Genomic DNA, 16,896 nt, shown 5'->3' with positions numbered 1-16,896 from the left:
ACAAACCACCTCTGCAGGGATGAGGGGTCACGGCCACGCCGAGGTGCTGTGGCTCAGAGCTGTGAACCTGATTGCATGAGGCAGTGTGGCTTCAATAAATACTACAAGGCAGAGTCCAGGGATAAATCCTTCTGGACATGTGTCAGAGCAATACCTGCAGAAGGTTTCAAAGGTAATAAGGCTGACACAGAAAAGTGGGAAAAGGCACAAACACATGTGCTTATTGTGTAGTGCCAAGTGTCTCACCGACATTGTTTGTTCACCTGGAAGATCTGTTGGAAGCTCAGCTAGAAAAGCATCCTGATATCTCCTCTGGGTGTGTACCTGGAGATTCAAACACGGCAGGCAATGCTGTTCATTTCCCTGCTCAGGTGTTGGGGAGTTAATGAGGTTTGAGCAGGTGGGGTTGTTTTGAATTTCTTCAGCCTCCATATGCTGGGAGATTTCACAGTTACATAAATTACTATTTCAGGAAAAAAATGGGTGTGAGACCTGCATTTCTAGTAGTTTTTGCAAATCTTAAAACGTTGCAGCTTCTGCTTGACTCTTCTCATGTTGAAGTGAAAAAACCACGGAGAACAACTTGTGTCTTCAGCACAACATGCCTGGTTCTGCACGGGGGGCTCGGAGCTCCGTGGCTCCAGCAGGGGAGTCAGGCTGGGGGCTTGGCTCCAGGCTGGGGCAGGTGGTGGCACTGGCACCACAAGGTGCTGGCAGTGGTGCACTGTGCAGGATCCCAGTGCCTTGAGACTCCTGAGGAAGGAGCTGGGTGGGATGACAGTTGTGCCTAAACATGAGGTATATCCATGAATGAAATGCTTCATTCCTTGTGCCAGGGAACTAAAGGTGAAATGCAGAGTTGTGTTCACTTGCTCCGGGCTCGGGCTGCCTGTGGAGCTGCAGGTGAGCTTTGGAGCTCAGCTCTGAGTCAGAGCAATTGCAGGACTCGCCCTGGAGCTCTGAGTTATTTGTGTCACGCTGCCTGGGAATTGTCAAAGCAGCATTGTGTTGCTACTTATCAAAGGACAGAGGAAAATCTTAGCCTTTATTTTTTCAGTTAAGAATTTTTATTTGTCCCTCAGTGACAAGCAAATAGAACCCAGCTTGTCTTGGCTATTGTGAGTGTTCATGGGGCAAAATGGGGAGGGAGGGAGAGGACGAACAGGAAGAGCAAAGAGTTGGCAGTAATGAGAATGATGTCTTATTTTAGTTGATATTTAATCAAGACATGTGGTTCCAGGAAGCAGGAACTGATGATTTTGGCTTTTTTTGCCGTGCTCTCTTATATCTTTGATTATCACCAGGACTTGCCATACACATTTTGACACCTGCCAACTCTTTTTTCACCTTATGTATTTTTGTCCATCTGCCCATCCTCATAGACAGTAACCTCTTAGGCTTATCTGGTCTGCTTTTGTTTAATCTATACTATTCATCACAGGACTAACTCTCAGTGGCTCATGTATTATCTTCTTTCAAAGGATGCCTGGTGTTGTGACAAAACTTCGAGGATATTTACTACTGCAAGTGCCGTTTGTTAGTAAATTAGGGTGAAACTGACTGCATTTTATTCCTGGGCGTTGTGTCCTTGTCTCCTGTAGAGGAGTCAGAGACAGGATGTGTCCCCTCTGCGAGGCACAGGCTGTCTTAGGGCCTGCAGAACTGGCTGTGTAGAGCAGGTCAGCTCTGTTTCATGGCCCTTGTTCAGTAGCACTCTTGCTTACCAGGGCACCCAGAGAGTGGGTTATTGCTTCTCCTGTATCTGCTTAACTGCCTTAAGGGATGATTCAAATTGACTCCCAGTTCTTCTTTTGCCAGAGTGGTGAGATCCAGGACTGTGCCTACCTGGACAGCGAAAGCGCCTACAGTGAGTGCGAGCTCTTCCCCGATGAGGACGCGATGACTCTGGCCCAGCAGGAGGTTCACCATGAGTCTGACATGGACAGTGCCATCGAGAGTGCCCAGAGCTCAGAGGCCTCTGACGTGTGTCGCAGCGAGGACAAGGACAGTGTGCTTGGGGGCCTGTTCCTGCCCGGTGACAAGTGAGTGCTGGCTTTGGTCCGGGGCAGTGCTGGTGTAAGGCATGTGTCAGGGAGCAAGGAGACTTCATCTGACTAATTCTGCTGTGGGAGGCTGAGGTTGTCTGATGGGTGTAGAAACTTAACGTGCATTTACAGCGTAAGGGAGAGGGATGTCCAGGACCTCCTTCTGGCATGTTCTGTGAGCACTCACAGGACTTGCATGTTGTGTGTTGAAGTGAGAGCCTTGGGCCCCTCCAGAATGGATCACCACATTAGCATCCCCAAAACTTAGATCTTCTGTGTTCTCATAAGCTTTACATGCTGGAATTAAATACTTCCTGCAAAGCAGTTCAGGATGATTTGCTTTGCGACTTCATGTACCAAGTTAATTCTGTGTGTTTCTAACCTTCCATAACCTTTAGTGTGCAGCAGTAAACTGTATTTAACACAGGCTGTCTGGGCATGTGTGTGTGTAGCCATAGTTTGGTGTTAACACAAGTGTCTCTCTAATCCTAACTTGCTTCTTCCCAGGTGTGTATCTCAGGTGTTGGTGAAAGGTGACTGGGGGGGAAGGACCCAACTTGGTTTAATCCTGCTTTGAACTGAGTTAGTGCCATATCACAGGACAGAGCTCAGTGGGGCTTGCTTTGTAAGCCTCTGCCCTGTCTTCCCTATTTTTGGCTTCATGTCTTGGTTTGTGCCTCTTGAGCTTCGTTCATTGCTAAGGCAATCTTCCTTCTCTCTCCTGGGCCTCCTTGGATGCTCTCTGTGCAGCCTCATTCCTGCCTTCCTCCTGAATTTCTCAGCTACCTGAGTTCTGTCCTTTTCCCATTTGCCCAAGCAATCCCAAAGACTTTATCAAGATAATTACAGTTTTCATCAGCTCTTTATCAAGCTTGTCTCCTTTGCTTTCCATTCCCAGTTCTCTAAAGCACCTCTCCTTGTGGTGACTTTTACCTGTACTGAGTTTGAGCTAAGTCTTTCCTCCCAGCTGTACGAGTCAGGCTCTTGTGAAGGGGGCAGGGAGGGCATTGTGCATCCTGGACCCTCCTTCTAGGGCAGGCAGGAACTACTAAGAACTACTTTGCTACTGCTAATAGACCTTGGTTTATCCTCTGAGGCCTCCTCAACCTTGGTAAATCTGTGAGAAAACACTTGGGAAGCTTCATGCTTTGTTAAAAGAGACAATAGTGACTTTTACTTTGGCCAAACCATGATAACTGCTTGTTGAAGAAGCAGATGGTTTGTGTATCAGTTGTGTCAGCCCTCTGTGAAATCCTGCTTTGAAGAACAGGAGATAGCTTTGAAAAAACCAAACAGATTAAAGAAAACCAAATAGCAACAACAGAAAAGCACCAAACACCTGAATGTTCCTTCAGAAAGTGTTAGAATGAGGAAAATCAGCTGCTTTTAGCAACTCCTTTGCAAATGACTGTGAGATTCCTAGACCTCCATCTCTGGTAGAAGTCTTATGAGGAGCTTCTTCCTAAACTGACAGTGTAACTGCACTGAGATGCAAACAGCAGTTGCAGTTGCACAAATCATAAGATCTCCCAAAAACTTACCAGTACACAGTATGTCCATGGCACAGCAGCACTTCATGAATAGATGTTAGTGTGATGCGTTGAGCTTCTCACTAATCCTCCACCCAAGGAGCCTGGTTAGGTAAGTTTGATCTATTTCTAGGGTGAGTATTCCTATCTCCATCCTTTAATAGTGTGCCAGCCTTGACTTGCCCTAATTTCTGTTAATGTGAATTAGATAAATGAGTTGCAGGTTATAAATGGATCTCATCAAAACAGGAGAAACAAAAGAGCATACATCTGAAATGTTGGCAGGCTTCCTCTTCTACTAATTGCTTTTGGAGGGAAGGGATATGCAAATAAAGCTTGTACCATGCACCAGAGGAACACTGGTGCATCTCTTGTTTACAGCACACCAGTGTAGTGTTACGGGAAGAGGAATATCCCTCAGGGAGGTTCAGAGGCTCAAGGTACACTCAAAAGGAAATGCTGAGCTGCTGGAGCACAGCATCAACTAGAAGCTACTGTGCCATGGCTCAGCTAGTGGAGTTGAAGGTACAAGCACTGTGCACTGAAGCAAAAGGAGAGAAAAACTTCAGCCAATCTGCACAGAGTGTCAGCAGATTCCATCAGTGCCTGGTCTGTATTGCAGAGGCTCTGGATTCTGCTTTGTAGTGGGAGCAGCAATGTGTTGGGCAATGCAGGGTGTCAGCTTCAGGCCTTCCTTGTGTGTTTGCTGTAGGGAGAAGTGTGTTTGTAAGAACTTGTTTTTGAATTTACTGGCTTATCTCTTTGAATGCCTTACCAAGATGGGAGCTGAGCAAACCTGTGTAAAATGTTTGAATTTACTGGCTTATCTCTTTGAACGCCTTACCAAGATGGGACCTGAGCAAACCTGTGTAAAATACCTGTCCCTGCAGGTATACCACGTGGGTGCAGGGCAGCCTGGACTCTGGGCAGAACACTGTGCACCCTCTGCAGCCAACTTGCTCTGTTGTATTAGATGTGATGTGTTCAAAACTCTGCAGCTGCTTTCCTATGGTGCCTGGCTCTGCTGATCTGTTTTCCTGTGTGGCCTCTCTCTCTGAGGTCATAGGGTTCTGCCGTTCCCTACCCGTCTGTCAGTATTTCAGGTACTCCTCTGGTAGTTAGACAGTCTTTGTTGAGGTCTGTATCTCCTCTGAAAGACACACTGTGTCATGATGGAAGGAAGGGCAGGAACTCAGCCTGTGTTAGCCTCAGTGTCTCTGCGTGTGGTGAGCTGAAGTTTGTTTCTGACCACACAAGAGAGTGCAGGAGCTCGTGGGGTGTGGGATAGGGTTTATGTGGATGACTGGGACACTCTTTGGGGAGGAGAGCGACAGCCTCTGTCTCACAGTGTTCCTCTCACTGTCCCATGCATCTGGAGCTGTCTGCACAGTTCCTGCATTCAGAGCAGAAATCCCCACGTGGTCTTCACCACCGTGTGGAAATGATGACTGAGGATTGTTGAGATGTGCTCTAAGGAGTGAAATGGTTTGTGTTGATCCAAACCTGTCTCACAGGTAGCTTTGTGTAGATTCTCATGCTCTTGTCTTTCAAGGTTCTGTGTCAATTGCACATCAGATGCATTTAGCACTTTAGGTTTTTAGCAGTGAGTAACTGGGTTACAGCTTCAACTGAGGGGACAAGCTGTACAGGTGAAAGATTCCATGTAGGGTGAGGTGCTGTCCAGGTCAGCCTTCGAGATGTTTTGACCTCTTGTTTCAGGTCAAGTCCTCACAACCCTTCTGCAGCATCTGACCTCTCCACTTATTCCACCGCCTCTCTGATCAGTAATGAAGAACAATTTGAAGATTATGGGGAAGGAGATGATGTGGATTTTACTCCCAGTAGCCCATGCCCTGATGATGAGACCAGAACCAACGCCTACTCTGACCTTGGCTCATCTGTATCTTCCAGGTTGCTCCTTATTCATTAACAAACATTTTTTCAGTTTTATTCTTCTCTGACCTTACTGGAGTTCACACTGGTTACACAGACCCACCTTAAAAGCAAAATGTTCTCAGTTCATTTTCTGCCCTCCAATTGACAGACTGCATTTAATATAAGGGCTATAGCAAACACATTGATGACCTCTGCTGGGGTCTGTTGCAGTAATTGGGCTGTTTTGCTTGTAGAGATTTCTTTCTGTTGCAGACAATAGATGGCACAGCTCAGGGCTAGTGTTGGAAGGGATCTGCTGCACTGGAGACAGGCTGAGCACTGTGCACCAGCTGGGATAGAGTAGAGGGAAGACTTACAGGAGAGCTGTTCTGATACTACAAATCCTTGGCATTAATCTGTGAGGGGACGTGCTGCATAGGGCCAGGGGGTTATTTGAAACAGGCATCCTGTTGACTTTGAGTGTCTTGGAACACACAAGCAGGTAGCTGCTGTCCGTAGAAGCTAGAAATGCCACAGCAATGCACTAGTTTCCTGCATGTGACCTCAGTCTCTGCAGCTCTTATGTCCCGTGACCAAGTCGGTTTCAGCCTTTGCAGCCCTTTCCCAAGGAAGGGAATGGGAGAACAGGGTTGGGAAGAGCCGAGCACAAAGATTCTGTAGGATTTGTCTGCTTGGATCAATAGCACATGAAGGTCTTGTGCCTGACTGCTAACACAGGACAAGCTCACTGCCTCTCCTGTCCTGCATGCAGCCCCCACGTGCCACCCTCTCTTGCAGCACTCCTGCAGCTCAGCCTTGCCACCTCTGTCCTGCATGCAGAGCCAGCTCCCTCCCCACTGCCCCTTCATGCTGGTGGTTTGTGTCCTTCATCCCGTTTCCTCAGGTTTCTGCAGCCCTTTCCATTCTCATTCCTGGGCCTCAGTGCACTTCATGCCATGATTGCTCTCTTTTATTTGAGTTTATTTTCTCTTTACCATGCCAAGAGCTAATGTTATCTCCTCTTTAGACCTGTGTCCACTTCTTCCTTCCTCCTCATTTCAGGGTTCCTTTCATCCTGTCATCTGAGGGGGTTGGTGTGACTTCTTACCAGACCACTCTGTTTTTCATCTTCCTGTCTTTCTCTTGGAGAAAAGACTCTTCAGGTTGCATGCCAGGCTCTAGTGGGAAGATGGGCAGGATGAGAGGTGGAACACACTAGTGTAGCTGCTTCTGCTACAAGCATCACAATGGACTCTATACCTTTTTCTGTTCCTCTGGTCACCCAGACTGATTCTTTCCACTGACACCCAGAACGTGTCCTCTGAAAAGCCTCAGCCCAGACAGGTAGACTTGCCCTGAGATTAACATTCTCCATCATCAGCTCTGAGTTAGATGAGCTGTGGTTAGATGTGGCTCTTCAAGTCCCTCATCTGTGACTCTGGCACATAGTCAAGAGGAAAACCTGTTGTGGGTTGGTTACTATAGCCAGTAACATCTCTCCTTTCCTGCAAACAGTGCTGGCCAAACCCCCCGAAAAATGAGGCATGTTTATAACAGCGAGTTACTGGATGTTTACTGCTCACAGTGCTGCAAAAAGATAAATCTCCTCAACGATTTGGAAGCCAGGCTGAAAAACTTGAAAGCAAACAGGTAAGCAGCCTATTGCACTGCTTTTGGCAGTGCCCCTTGACATGGGAGCAGCAGGACAAGAGGCAGAGCAAGTCTCTCCTGTGTCCCATTCTGTCCTACACGTGTTGTTCTGCAGAACAGTAAGAAATTTAGGCTTGGATATCTAGTCTGAACCAAAATGCTGTTCTTTATTAGCTAGTATGTATTTTTCTGACTTAAGGTGCAGACAGCATTAATAAACTCAAATATTTTAACTAATGAGCTCTTTGATTGCAGAGTGAGAGTGATATTTCCAGGAATTTTTCCCGGGAAGTAGGATCTGCTGTGCTGCTTAGTGCAGATCTGTGGTTAGCTACTGCTTTCCCCGGGTGGGAAGGAGGGATCTGCAGATCCTTAGATAATGCATATAACCTTACATGCACCTCTCCTAAAGCTGCTGGTCAGCACAGGCACTTCATTCCTGTGAAATTATTTTTTGTGCTCGAGGGAACTTGAAAAAATGATGAATCCTATTGCAGAAGCTACTTTTGGGGTTCTTTGCAATTTCAGCTTTTTCCTTAGATTTCTCTCTCTGCCACTCCATCGACTTCTAAACTGTGCTGAGCACTTGGAAAGAATCCAGTGCTTCCAACAGTCACCTCGGAGTTTTGAAGGGAATTACTCGGTGGGATTCTAGCTCCCTCTAGAATCTGACTGTGGTTCCTGCCATCAGCACAGTCCTTGGGATGGACTCGCGGCATTGCTGCTTCTCTTGATGGCTCAGCAGTGTTGCACTTGGTATGGACAAAGCTCCTGCCCAGCACAGACAACAGCTCCTGCCAACACCCACACCACGACCACCAGGGCTTTGGGAAGGTTGGGAGGGAGGCTGTGTCTGTACACAGAGCTGGGACATCTCTTGGGTGTCTTGGTCTGGCCCCAGGTCTGGTGTCTGCAGTGTGGGGCTTCATTTCGAGATCGCCACTCTCTGGCTACGAAAGGGAGCTGAAAATGGAAAGCACCTCAGTTCCTCTGCTGAACTGGGAAGCATTATGGGGAAAGAGAAACTAACTGCTTATAAAATCATCTAAAAACTGGGAATCCACAGTGAATGTCCATCACTAACTCGGTGTCCCTTCGTGGTGTTTCTAATGTTAGTTTTGCTCTGATTGACACTGACAAATCTCTGCTAAATATAACAGTATTGGCAAATTGACTTATTAATGATCACGGTAATTTGTGGCTTCACTCATCTTTGCATTGCTGGTAACTGTAGCTTTTGATGAAGTTTAAGGATGTTGTTCACAGAATCAAACTTTGACTTAGCTAAAAAAATCAGTATTATGCTTCATTGTGCAATTCAGCTGGAGTTTAAATTAAAATTTAATAAATAAACGTTTAATTCCTGTATCATTCCTTCTGTACCCGTGTAGCCCTAACAGGAAAATATCAAGCACAGCTTTTGGAAGGTAAGAGTCTTCAACTTTTCTATGAATACTTGTGGAATCAGCTGTAATAGTTTCATAAGTGGGAGAAGAGAGTAAGAACAAGTTTAGAAAAACAAAATTGTGCCAAGATAAGTTTTCAAGGGAAGGGGCCTGTGTTTGGGGAGGGATGCTAAAGAATATTGAAGCCACTGCTAGTCTTGGAACAGACCCCTGAACTGGAAGGAGCTCAGTTAAAAACACAGATAGTTGCTTCCCTGTCTGCCAACTTTCTTCCTTTATGCAGCTATTCCATCAGTACAGCTCTTGCTGCTTTAGCCCTCATAATGTGGGTTATTGTTGTTGCCAAAATGTGAAGGAAAGCTAGATCACCCCTCTAAAAAGGACATGTGGAATTGTCATCTTCCTTTGGCTGAACCAGCCCTGGGCTGGGGAGGGCTGTAAGGTTCAAGAGCGTTTTAGATAATCTCCAGGGTGGTGTATTCTGACACTGTTCTGCAGTGAGAGCTGCTGGAGATGTATCTCTTCCTGGTTTTGAAAGTTCTTCCTGTATGACATTTTCTAGGTTAGCTGTACCAACCAGTGCAGTGATGACCTTATTTTAAAATTTTAATAAGGCAAATACAATTCAGTACATAATGTGAGTAAGACTAAGTATTTTTTAAACTATGTTAATGCTGGTGGCAGATCCTATCAAAAGCAACAAAGAACTCACTCCCTAGAACTAATGTCATTGACTGTGCTCAGTATGACTTCATTTAGCTACCAGTCTCTTGTAGGACTTGTGCTTAACCAGTTGTAATTGTCACTGAAATGATTGCAGAGATTTTAGCATGGGATGTTCAAAGCCTGCAGCCAGACTCTTTGTCCTCCATCCTCATCAAGCAAAATAATTATCCTTCTGATCTTCCAGGCAGCTCTTCCACAACAGTAACTTCAGCAGCAGTAATGGCAGCACAGAAGACTTGTTCAGAGACAGTATAGACTCCTGTGACAATGATATCACTGAAAAGGTGAGAAACTGTGTGCCTTGTGGTTAATGCACCTGACCAAACCTGCAGGAGACCTGCACCACTGGACAAAGCTCCTGCTCACAGTTACCCATGATCTGAAGAAGCTCATTCAGAATGTCCTTGACGTTCCATTAATGTTGCAACTTTGCTTCACAATAGTGCAAGAACTGTGCAAGTACAGATCTAGGGATTGTGTCAGTACTTCTTCATTGTGTATTTGCACTGATCACCTTCAAGGAGGATGAAGGGTCTGGAGAACTGAGAATTTAGGAGCTTCATTTCAACCCTTTAAAAAGGGTAGAACTGTTAAATTCCAGTCAGGAACAGTTGAAAGGGTGTCTGAAAAGAGATTCAAATTCTCAGTTGTTTTCCACTTCCCCTTCCAGGTAACATACCTAGAAAAGAAGGTGACAGAACTGGAGAATGACAGCCTGACAAATGGTGACCTGAAGAGCAAACTGAAGCAAGAGAACACACAGCTAGTTCACAGGTAACAAGGCACAGAGCCAGGTCTCTCATGTCAGAGCAAAGCTAGAACTCGGATGTAGGGAAGGAACATCTCTACTTGTAGAGTATGACCAAATCTTCTGCCTTAAGGCTGACAGATGAAGGAAGTAAGATAAGCCTTAATCTGACAAGTCCAAGTGGAGTAGAGCTGTCTTGCTGAATTTTCAGCAAGCAGAGGCCTTCCAAGCAGGATTCCTAGTACAGAGATGTTACTGACATGTACAGAGCAAGCTCTTGGTATAAGAGAGGTTACCACTGCTGTGGGTTTTTTCTTCCTTCTAGCAAGAGCAGAAGTCTGGGCCATAGTCCCAATTTCTTGAGACTGAGAGTAAAAGAGTGATAGATGGACTGATACTACTTATTTCTATGCTTCTTGGTAAGATTAAATACTGGGAGAGATACTGGGAGAGGTTAAATGCCAAGAGAGATGGTGAAGTAGAATGAAATAAAGTCATGGGCAGGAAAGAGAGAGGCAATGAGGCTGTAAAGTTGTTACTGAAATGAGATTTGGTTTCCTTAGAGTTCATGAGCTGGAGGAACTATTGAAAGACCAAGAAACATCAGCAGAACAGACCCTGGAAGAAGAGATAAAAAGACATAGAGAAGCTTACAGCAAGTATGAAAAAGAGAAAGGCACTGAAATTGAACTGCTAAATACAAGGTAACTAACTTCTTGGTGCCACCCAGAACAGAGCAGGGTCGTCTGTTCTTGGTTTTCCCTTTGCACATGAGCACAGTGTGTGCACCCCAGGCCCTGCACAGATGGCTGCAGGTTGGCAGGTCTCTGGAGTAGCTGTGCAGTTGCGTGTCTAATGCCCAAAAGCTTGGAGGATGCTTTACATTAATGCTTTAATCCACGTGGCCCATGTAGACAGCTTAGCTGGATATTTGGCAGGGATTCAAGGAGGGAATTGTGACCAGATGTAGCAAACACTTGTGTATGCATTTGTTTCTTCTGCCTCAATTTTTTTTAGATACCTGTAAGGAGCACAAGAGTCTGAGGGTCAGCGTAGCATTTTGGACCCTAAAAGCAAACAAGCAAACAGCACCCAATAGCTCCTGTTACAATGTGCTAAGATTAGAGAGATTTCTCAAGTGCAAGTGAAATGGCTTTTAGGCTGCTTTGCATGTCAGCATTTTTGAAGAGATATTTGCTGTAAAATTGTTGTTATTAACACAGGGTTCAGCAACTGGAGGATGAGAATGGTGATCTGAAAAGCACTGTCACCCGGCTGAAATCCCAAACAGAGAGATTGGATGAGGTAACAAAACTCCTGAGTGCTTGGGCAATTTAACAGCAGTTTCATTTGTTGCCTTGAACAAACTTACATAGTGCTTGGCCTGACATTTTTTATTTGCTGCCTCTAGACAAGACTGTTCCTGGAACTGGAACACTGGTCTGCCCCGAGACACACACCAGCTCATGACCAGCTGTGTCTGTAGATTTGGCTTGTAAAACTCAGGGTGTCTCCTGCACCTTCAGACTAGTTGTGAAGCTTCCCATTTATTCTAGGAAAGGCAACGCATGTCGGATCGGTTGGAAGACACAAGTCTGAGGCTGAAGGACGAGATGGATTTGTACAAGAGGATGATGGACAAGCTGCGGCAGAACAGGCTGGAGTTTAACAAGGAGAGGGAGGCCACGCAGGAGGTAGGTGTGAAGGGATGTAGGACCAGACAGTTGCAAATCATCTGCATGAAAGATAGACAGGATGAGCCCCGAGAAGGCCTGTGAATTCTCCAGAATTCAGTGAATGTGTTGCTGGGTTGGGTTTCTGTGGGAGGCAGTGCCCATAGGGCAGTGAATGCTGCCAGAGTCCTTGATAACCAGCAATCCCTGACCCAGAGGGTTTGCAACTCCTTGAGAACTTGCAGTCTGGAATGTGTGCCTGTGTTTGCAAGGGGAGTTATGCTTCTGGGACATGAGCTTAGCAATCAGAGCCCCTTCCAGCTCTGAAGGGGTTTAAGTGACCTGTGCTTCCATGGAAGAGCAAGTGGCTTTGTTGTAAAAGTCTCCAGCCTCATCCAGGCTCACCCAGTGCTGGTGTCTGAGCACAGCAGAGCAGCACAGGGATGGTTTGGCTGCAGGGCGTGCTGGTTGTGCTGGAGAGACATGCCCTGCTTGCCTACCCACAGCTCATTGAAGACCTGAGGAAGGAACTGGAGCACTTGCAGCTGTACAAGTTGGAATGTGAGCGTCCTGGACGTGGGAGAAGTTCCTCATCCAGTGTGAGTGAGTTCAATGCCAAAACCAGAGAGGTGGAAATGGAGCACGAAATAAAGCGGCTGAAGCAGGTGAGCAAAGGTCTCTTGGTCCACAGGAAATGCAGAGGATGCTTTGAGAAACACCTGAGGCTGCACCCCTAGCACACTGCCTTTAGATTTTATCTCCTCTCCCTCACAAGCACAAGACCCAAACTAGATCTGTGTAGGACTTTGCACTGACAGTGTAGACTGTGCCATAGCAAGGTGTGATTCAGGCAGGGAGAGCTTGTCACTGGAGGCAAGAGCTGCTGGTAGCTTGCAGCCTTACCATATGTCATCCAGGCTACCTGTGAGGTTAAAATATGATCTGTTTTTGATGCAACCTTCTAGGAAAAACATAAGAGCAATGTCTTTTCATCCTGAAATAGGAAAATCAGAAACTTCGTGACCAAAATGATGACCTTAATGGACAGATCCTAAGTCTCAGTCTTTATGAAGCTAAAAATCTCTTTGCAACGCAAACAAAAGCTCAGTCACTGGCTGCTGAAATTGATTCTGCATCAAGAGATGAGGTAATGTGCTTTTTTAATCAAGTACTACATCCAAGAATATGCATTTTTCAATGTTATTTATTGTCAGGGTTGAACTATCTGAAGTTGACAAATGAACAACAGAAAATTCTACTTTGCTAGGAGTTGAAGACTATCAGAAGATTGCCTTAAATCTAACAGTGGGTTTGGATGCTCCTTTTAATATAACTCTTCCGTTTTTTTCCCTCAAAAAATTGGAATTATTAGAATCTCAATGAATTGTTTTACAAATTTAACATCTTCAGTCTTAGAGAATATTGTGATAGCATGACATTAATTCACATAGAAATGACTATAGCTAGTTACTTGAATTTTTACTTTCTGTTCTAGATTTAGTTCTAAGTTACTTCAGTAACAAGCTCTCACTTGGATCTAAATTTGAGCTGTATATTCCCTCTAGCAGAGCCGAAGTGCCATTTTTCCTGTATAATCAAAATGAAGGTCAGAAACTGCAGATACAGGGTGGGAACTTAGAATCATAAAATCATAGAATCAACCAGGTTGGAAGAGACCTCAAAGATCGAGTCCAGCCCTCCATGGTCACCAGACCATGGCACTAATGCCACGTCCAGTCTCAGCTTGAAAACCTCCAGGGATGGGGAATCCACCACCTCCCTGGGCAGCACATTCCAATGCCTGAGCACTCTCTCTGGAAAAAATCTCTTCCTGATATCCAACCTAACCCTCCCCTGGCAGAGCTTGAGTCTGTGCCCTCTTGTCCTGCTGCTGTTGCCTGGGAGCAGAGACCAACCCCCACCTGACTCCAACCTCCTGTCAGGGAGTTGCAGAGGGTGAGAAGGTCTCCCCTGAGCCTCCTCTTCTCCAGGCTGAACACCCCCAGCTCCCTCAGCCTCTCCTCATGCCACTTGTGCTCAGTCCCTTCCCCAGCCTCATTGCTCTGAGCAGGCACTGGTCTCCCACCTGTTTGAACTTCATGCTCTTTACTTAAACTAATGAGAATATTTAGAGTAACTTGGAAATGTTGTGTTTTAGCTCATGGAAGCCCTTAAAGAGCAGGAAGAGATCAACTACAGATTGCGACAGTATATGGACAAGATCATTTTGGCAATCCTGGACCACAACCCTTCTATCTTGGAAATAAAAAACTGAAGAGAATATGGGAAGGAAAAGCAGCAACTGCCTGATATTTCTGCACATGCCACTGGATCTAAACAACACTGATACTGTAAATGAGTCTATAAATATATATATACACTAGGTGTGAGTGTGGGTGCGCGGGTGTTTATATGATGTTTGGTACACTGTTCTTTGTCATTGAACTGGCTTGGTTAGACTTTTTCCATGCACTTTCAATACCTGTGATAAGATGGATACTGTATATTAATGTAATAACAATATAACTGGATCGTGCTGTTTTAGATACTGGACAAAAATGACTCTACCTCTAGTTGTAAAGGTAAACAATACAATGGAAACATATGGATGTGTCCCTGACTTTAGGAGCAAGAATTTTTTCTTCGTTCTTCCAGGAATTTGGGTACCACAAACCAATTGACATACCCAGGTTCAGTTCCTGACTGGTGCTGACTGTGTAATTTCCTATTTGATTTAGTTTTAGTACTTAAACCACACATTGGATTAAAAAAACAAAAAACAAACTGTGGGAAAAGAAAAGACACAAAGTAAATGGGAAGAAGAGGAAGATATTGCAGAATTGTTGCTATTTGTGAAAAATCACCATCCACTTGTTTGCCACTGTCAGCACAAAGTGCTTTTGATGTAAGATCACTTTGGACCCTGCTTTGGGATGCTCTGACCCAGCTGCTCTTTAGCGTGTGTGCATGTGTGTTTTTTATGCCAGGGTCCCTGTAGCATTGAGGTGAAGAGCTCTTCACATCTGTTCCCCTATTTTCAGGGGCATTTCGTGGGCCATTAAGATGAATTCTGGGATCCTGCCCCTTCCCCTCACCCTGATTTTAAAGGTTTCACTGAAGGAACACATTCCAGTTCTGGCCAAAAAAGAAAACAACAAAACTAAATTGCATGAAATCTGTCACTTCTGCAGGAGGATGAGCAGCCCTTGACATTACCTGCTGAGTTGCTTTCCCACCCCAGAGAGCTGCACTCCTTTGAGCATGACATTTTGGGGCAGGCTGTGGGGAGGACCAGCAGGGGAGAGCAGTCTGACAGGAGTGGGGTTACCTGTAGGGCAGGAAAAAGCAAGAGCTTGTTCTTGCAGGAGTTGCCAGTCCAGACTGAGCATGCACATGGGTATTCACAGCTCTGAGGAGGGAGCACATCCTGATTTAGAGGAGCAGCTGTGCAGATGCTTGACTTGAAGTGTGTACTGCAACTGCTCATAGCAGTCAGAGGGACAGAACATAAGCTTTAAAGTTGAGTGTATGCTTAAATCTGCCTTAAATAGGGATGACTTCAACATGTGCCTGTGTCCTCCAGAGCTGGATCTGTGTACTGTAGGGCTAGGACCGTTTTAATTAATAATGTAGCTTATATCAGGAGCTTATGGAATTGTTTGGATAGTTGAATGCTAAGAACAAACTTTATTCCATGCCCTTTTTTTAAAGTAAAAGTTTCATGCTTCTGATTCACACCAACTGGCACTGGCATGGAAAAACAGGCCCTGAGTGTCTGACTTCCCCAGTGTATAGAGATGTTTCCTCTATTGAATACACCCCCCAGAAGAACATTACAGTAGCAGTGACTGTGCTTTTCTGTGTATTTCTTGCTGTTGGCAGTGTCTTGCCCCTCATATTCTCTTGATGTATCTTGGTGTGTATATGTGATGCATTTTTCCTGAATTTGAATACATAGAACTGTATTCAGTTATGGATGTAAATATATATATTTTTCTGCAGTCTCTGTGCTCTTGCCTTCAGTGATGTGTTACTGGAGTGATGGGAAGCAGAGGATGTACTGAAATCAGACTTTCTTGAAGGCAAGAAAACGAAAACAAATTGTTTCTATGTATCTGCATTAGGCAGGTGTAAAGTAACTGGAAAGAGAGAGGGACCAAAGGAATGACTGGGACACAACATTCTCCTGTGCTGGGGCTGCCTGTGTGCTCTCAGGTCACCTCTGTCAGTGTTCTTGGTGGTGGAACAAGGGCCTCACTTGCCTGGGTAAATAACTTCCAGCACAGAAATGTGCTGTCATCTGGTTCTAGCAATGTGCAAACCAGTAAATATTCCTATGTCAAACCTGTGCTTCTCAGTTAAACCCTCAGGATGCAAACACAGTCCCTGGGTACTGTGTCTTGATCTGTTCTTTAGTTCGTTCAGCCTTAGATTCTGAAAAGCTAAGTGATACCCTGATTAAACCAGCTGCAGGCCACTGCAGGTATTTCTGTACAGTGAAGGAAAGTGACTGGCCTTGGCTGGAAGTTGCCCTTGGACAGGTCAGTCCCACACACAAGGTACTGCAGAAAAATTACCTCTTTCAAATCTTGCACTTCAGAGTGCCTGAATTGTAGGCTCTCAAGATTTTTCTGATGTTGGCTGCTTCCCTCCAGCCCTCAGTTTTCAGCTGCTGCCTAGTTTTGATGTCAGAGTGATTCTGGTACAAAACTACTTTGACATCAGAAGATTTTTTTAGCTTTTTGAGTAGCTTCTATTAAAGACTCAAGCTGCTTGAGAATTTATCTTGTTTTGAAGTGCAACAGTGACAAAGTGTAACCATCCCATCTATCTTTAATATGCAGATTTGTAGCAAGTATCAAAAAACCCCATCCAGCACTTTTGCTGCCAACTTTCCTTTCATGGTCTGTGGAAGAAATGCAGATGTTTCTCAGCCAGCTCTGTAGGGACTTGAACACAGCACTATTAATTCTCAAAGATAGGTGTATCAACAAATACTTTGCTGTCTGAATGCAGCAATGCTCCATTTACTTTGGTAGAGCTGCATTGCTCTCCTGAGAAGATCAAGACCTACAGTGTTTAGGCTCCCTAATCTGGTTTGTAAATGAGGGCTGATAAATAAACACACATTGTGGGCTGCTACACCAGGCACTGCTCACACCCTGCATCATAGTGCTCGTGGCTTGTGATGAGTCTAAGAACTAGAATTTACAGATAAAAGAACAGATTTCTTTTCTTCTTTAA

At 45.2% G+C, this 16,896-nt stretch overlaps 1 protein-coding gene across 1 annotated transcript; it reads left to right on the top strand.

Annotated features, from left to right (window-relative positions):
- The first annotated feature begins 1,782 nt into the window (after positions 1-1,782).
- On the top strand, positions 1,783-14,306 carry RAB11FIP4 (RAB11 family interacting protein 4 (class II)). The gene is made up of 12 exons (XM_009074664.1): positions 1,783-2,042; positions 5,294-5,485; positions 6,965-7,099; positions 8,491-8,526; positions 9,416-9,515; positions 9,902-10,005; positions 10,543-10,683; positions 11,203-11,284; positions 11,536-11,673; positions 12,159-12,317; positions 12,656-12,799; positions 13,811-14,306. Exons 1-12 carry the CDS (start codon positions 1,783-1,785, stop codon positions 13,925-13,927), a joined length of 1,608 nt encoding a protein of 535 aa, XP_009072912.1. The 3' UTR covers positions 13,928-14,306.
- Positions 14,307-16,896: the final 2,590 nt, after the last annotated feature.

Source organism: Acanthisitta chloris, unplaced genomic scaffold (genome assembly GCF_000695815.1).
Source record: "Acanthisitta chloris isolate BGI_N310 unplaced genomic scaffold, ASM69581v1 scaffold43475, whole genome shotgun sequence".
NCBI lineage: Eukaryota > Metazoa > Chordata > Aves > Passeriformes > Acanthisittidae > Acanthisitta > Acanthisitta chloris.
Note: the sequence above shows the minus strand (reverse complement) of the source record. Positions and strands in the feature narration are given on the sequence as shown.

Excerpts from the sequence above, each read along its gene's own strand:
- RAB11FIP4 (XM_009074664.1), top strand. The coding sequence starts at position 1,783 with ATGATTCAAATTGACTCCCAGTTCTTCTTTTGCCAGAGTGGTGAGATC. Across the intron at positions 5,486-6,964 it reads GGCTCATCTGTATCTTCCAG|TGCTGGCCAAACCCCCCGAA; the intron begins GTTGCTCCTTAT and ends TCCTGCAAACAG. Across the intron at positions 9,516-9,901 it reads ACAATGATATCACTGAAAAG|GTAACATACCTAGAAAAGAA; the intron begins GTGAGAAACTGT and ends TTCCCCTTCCAG.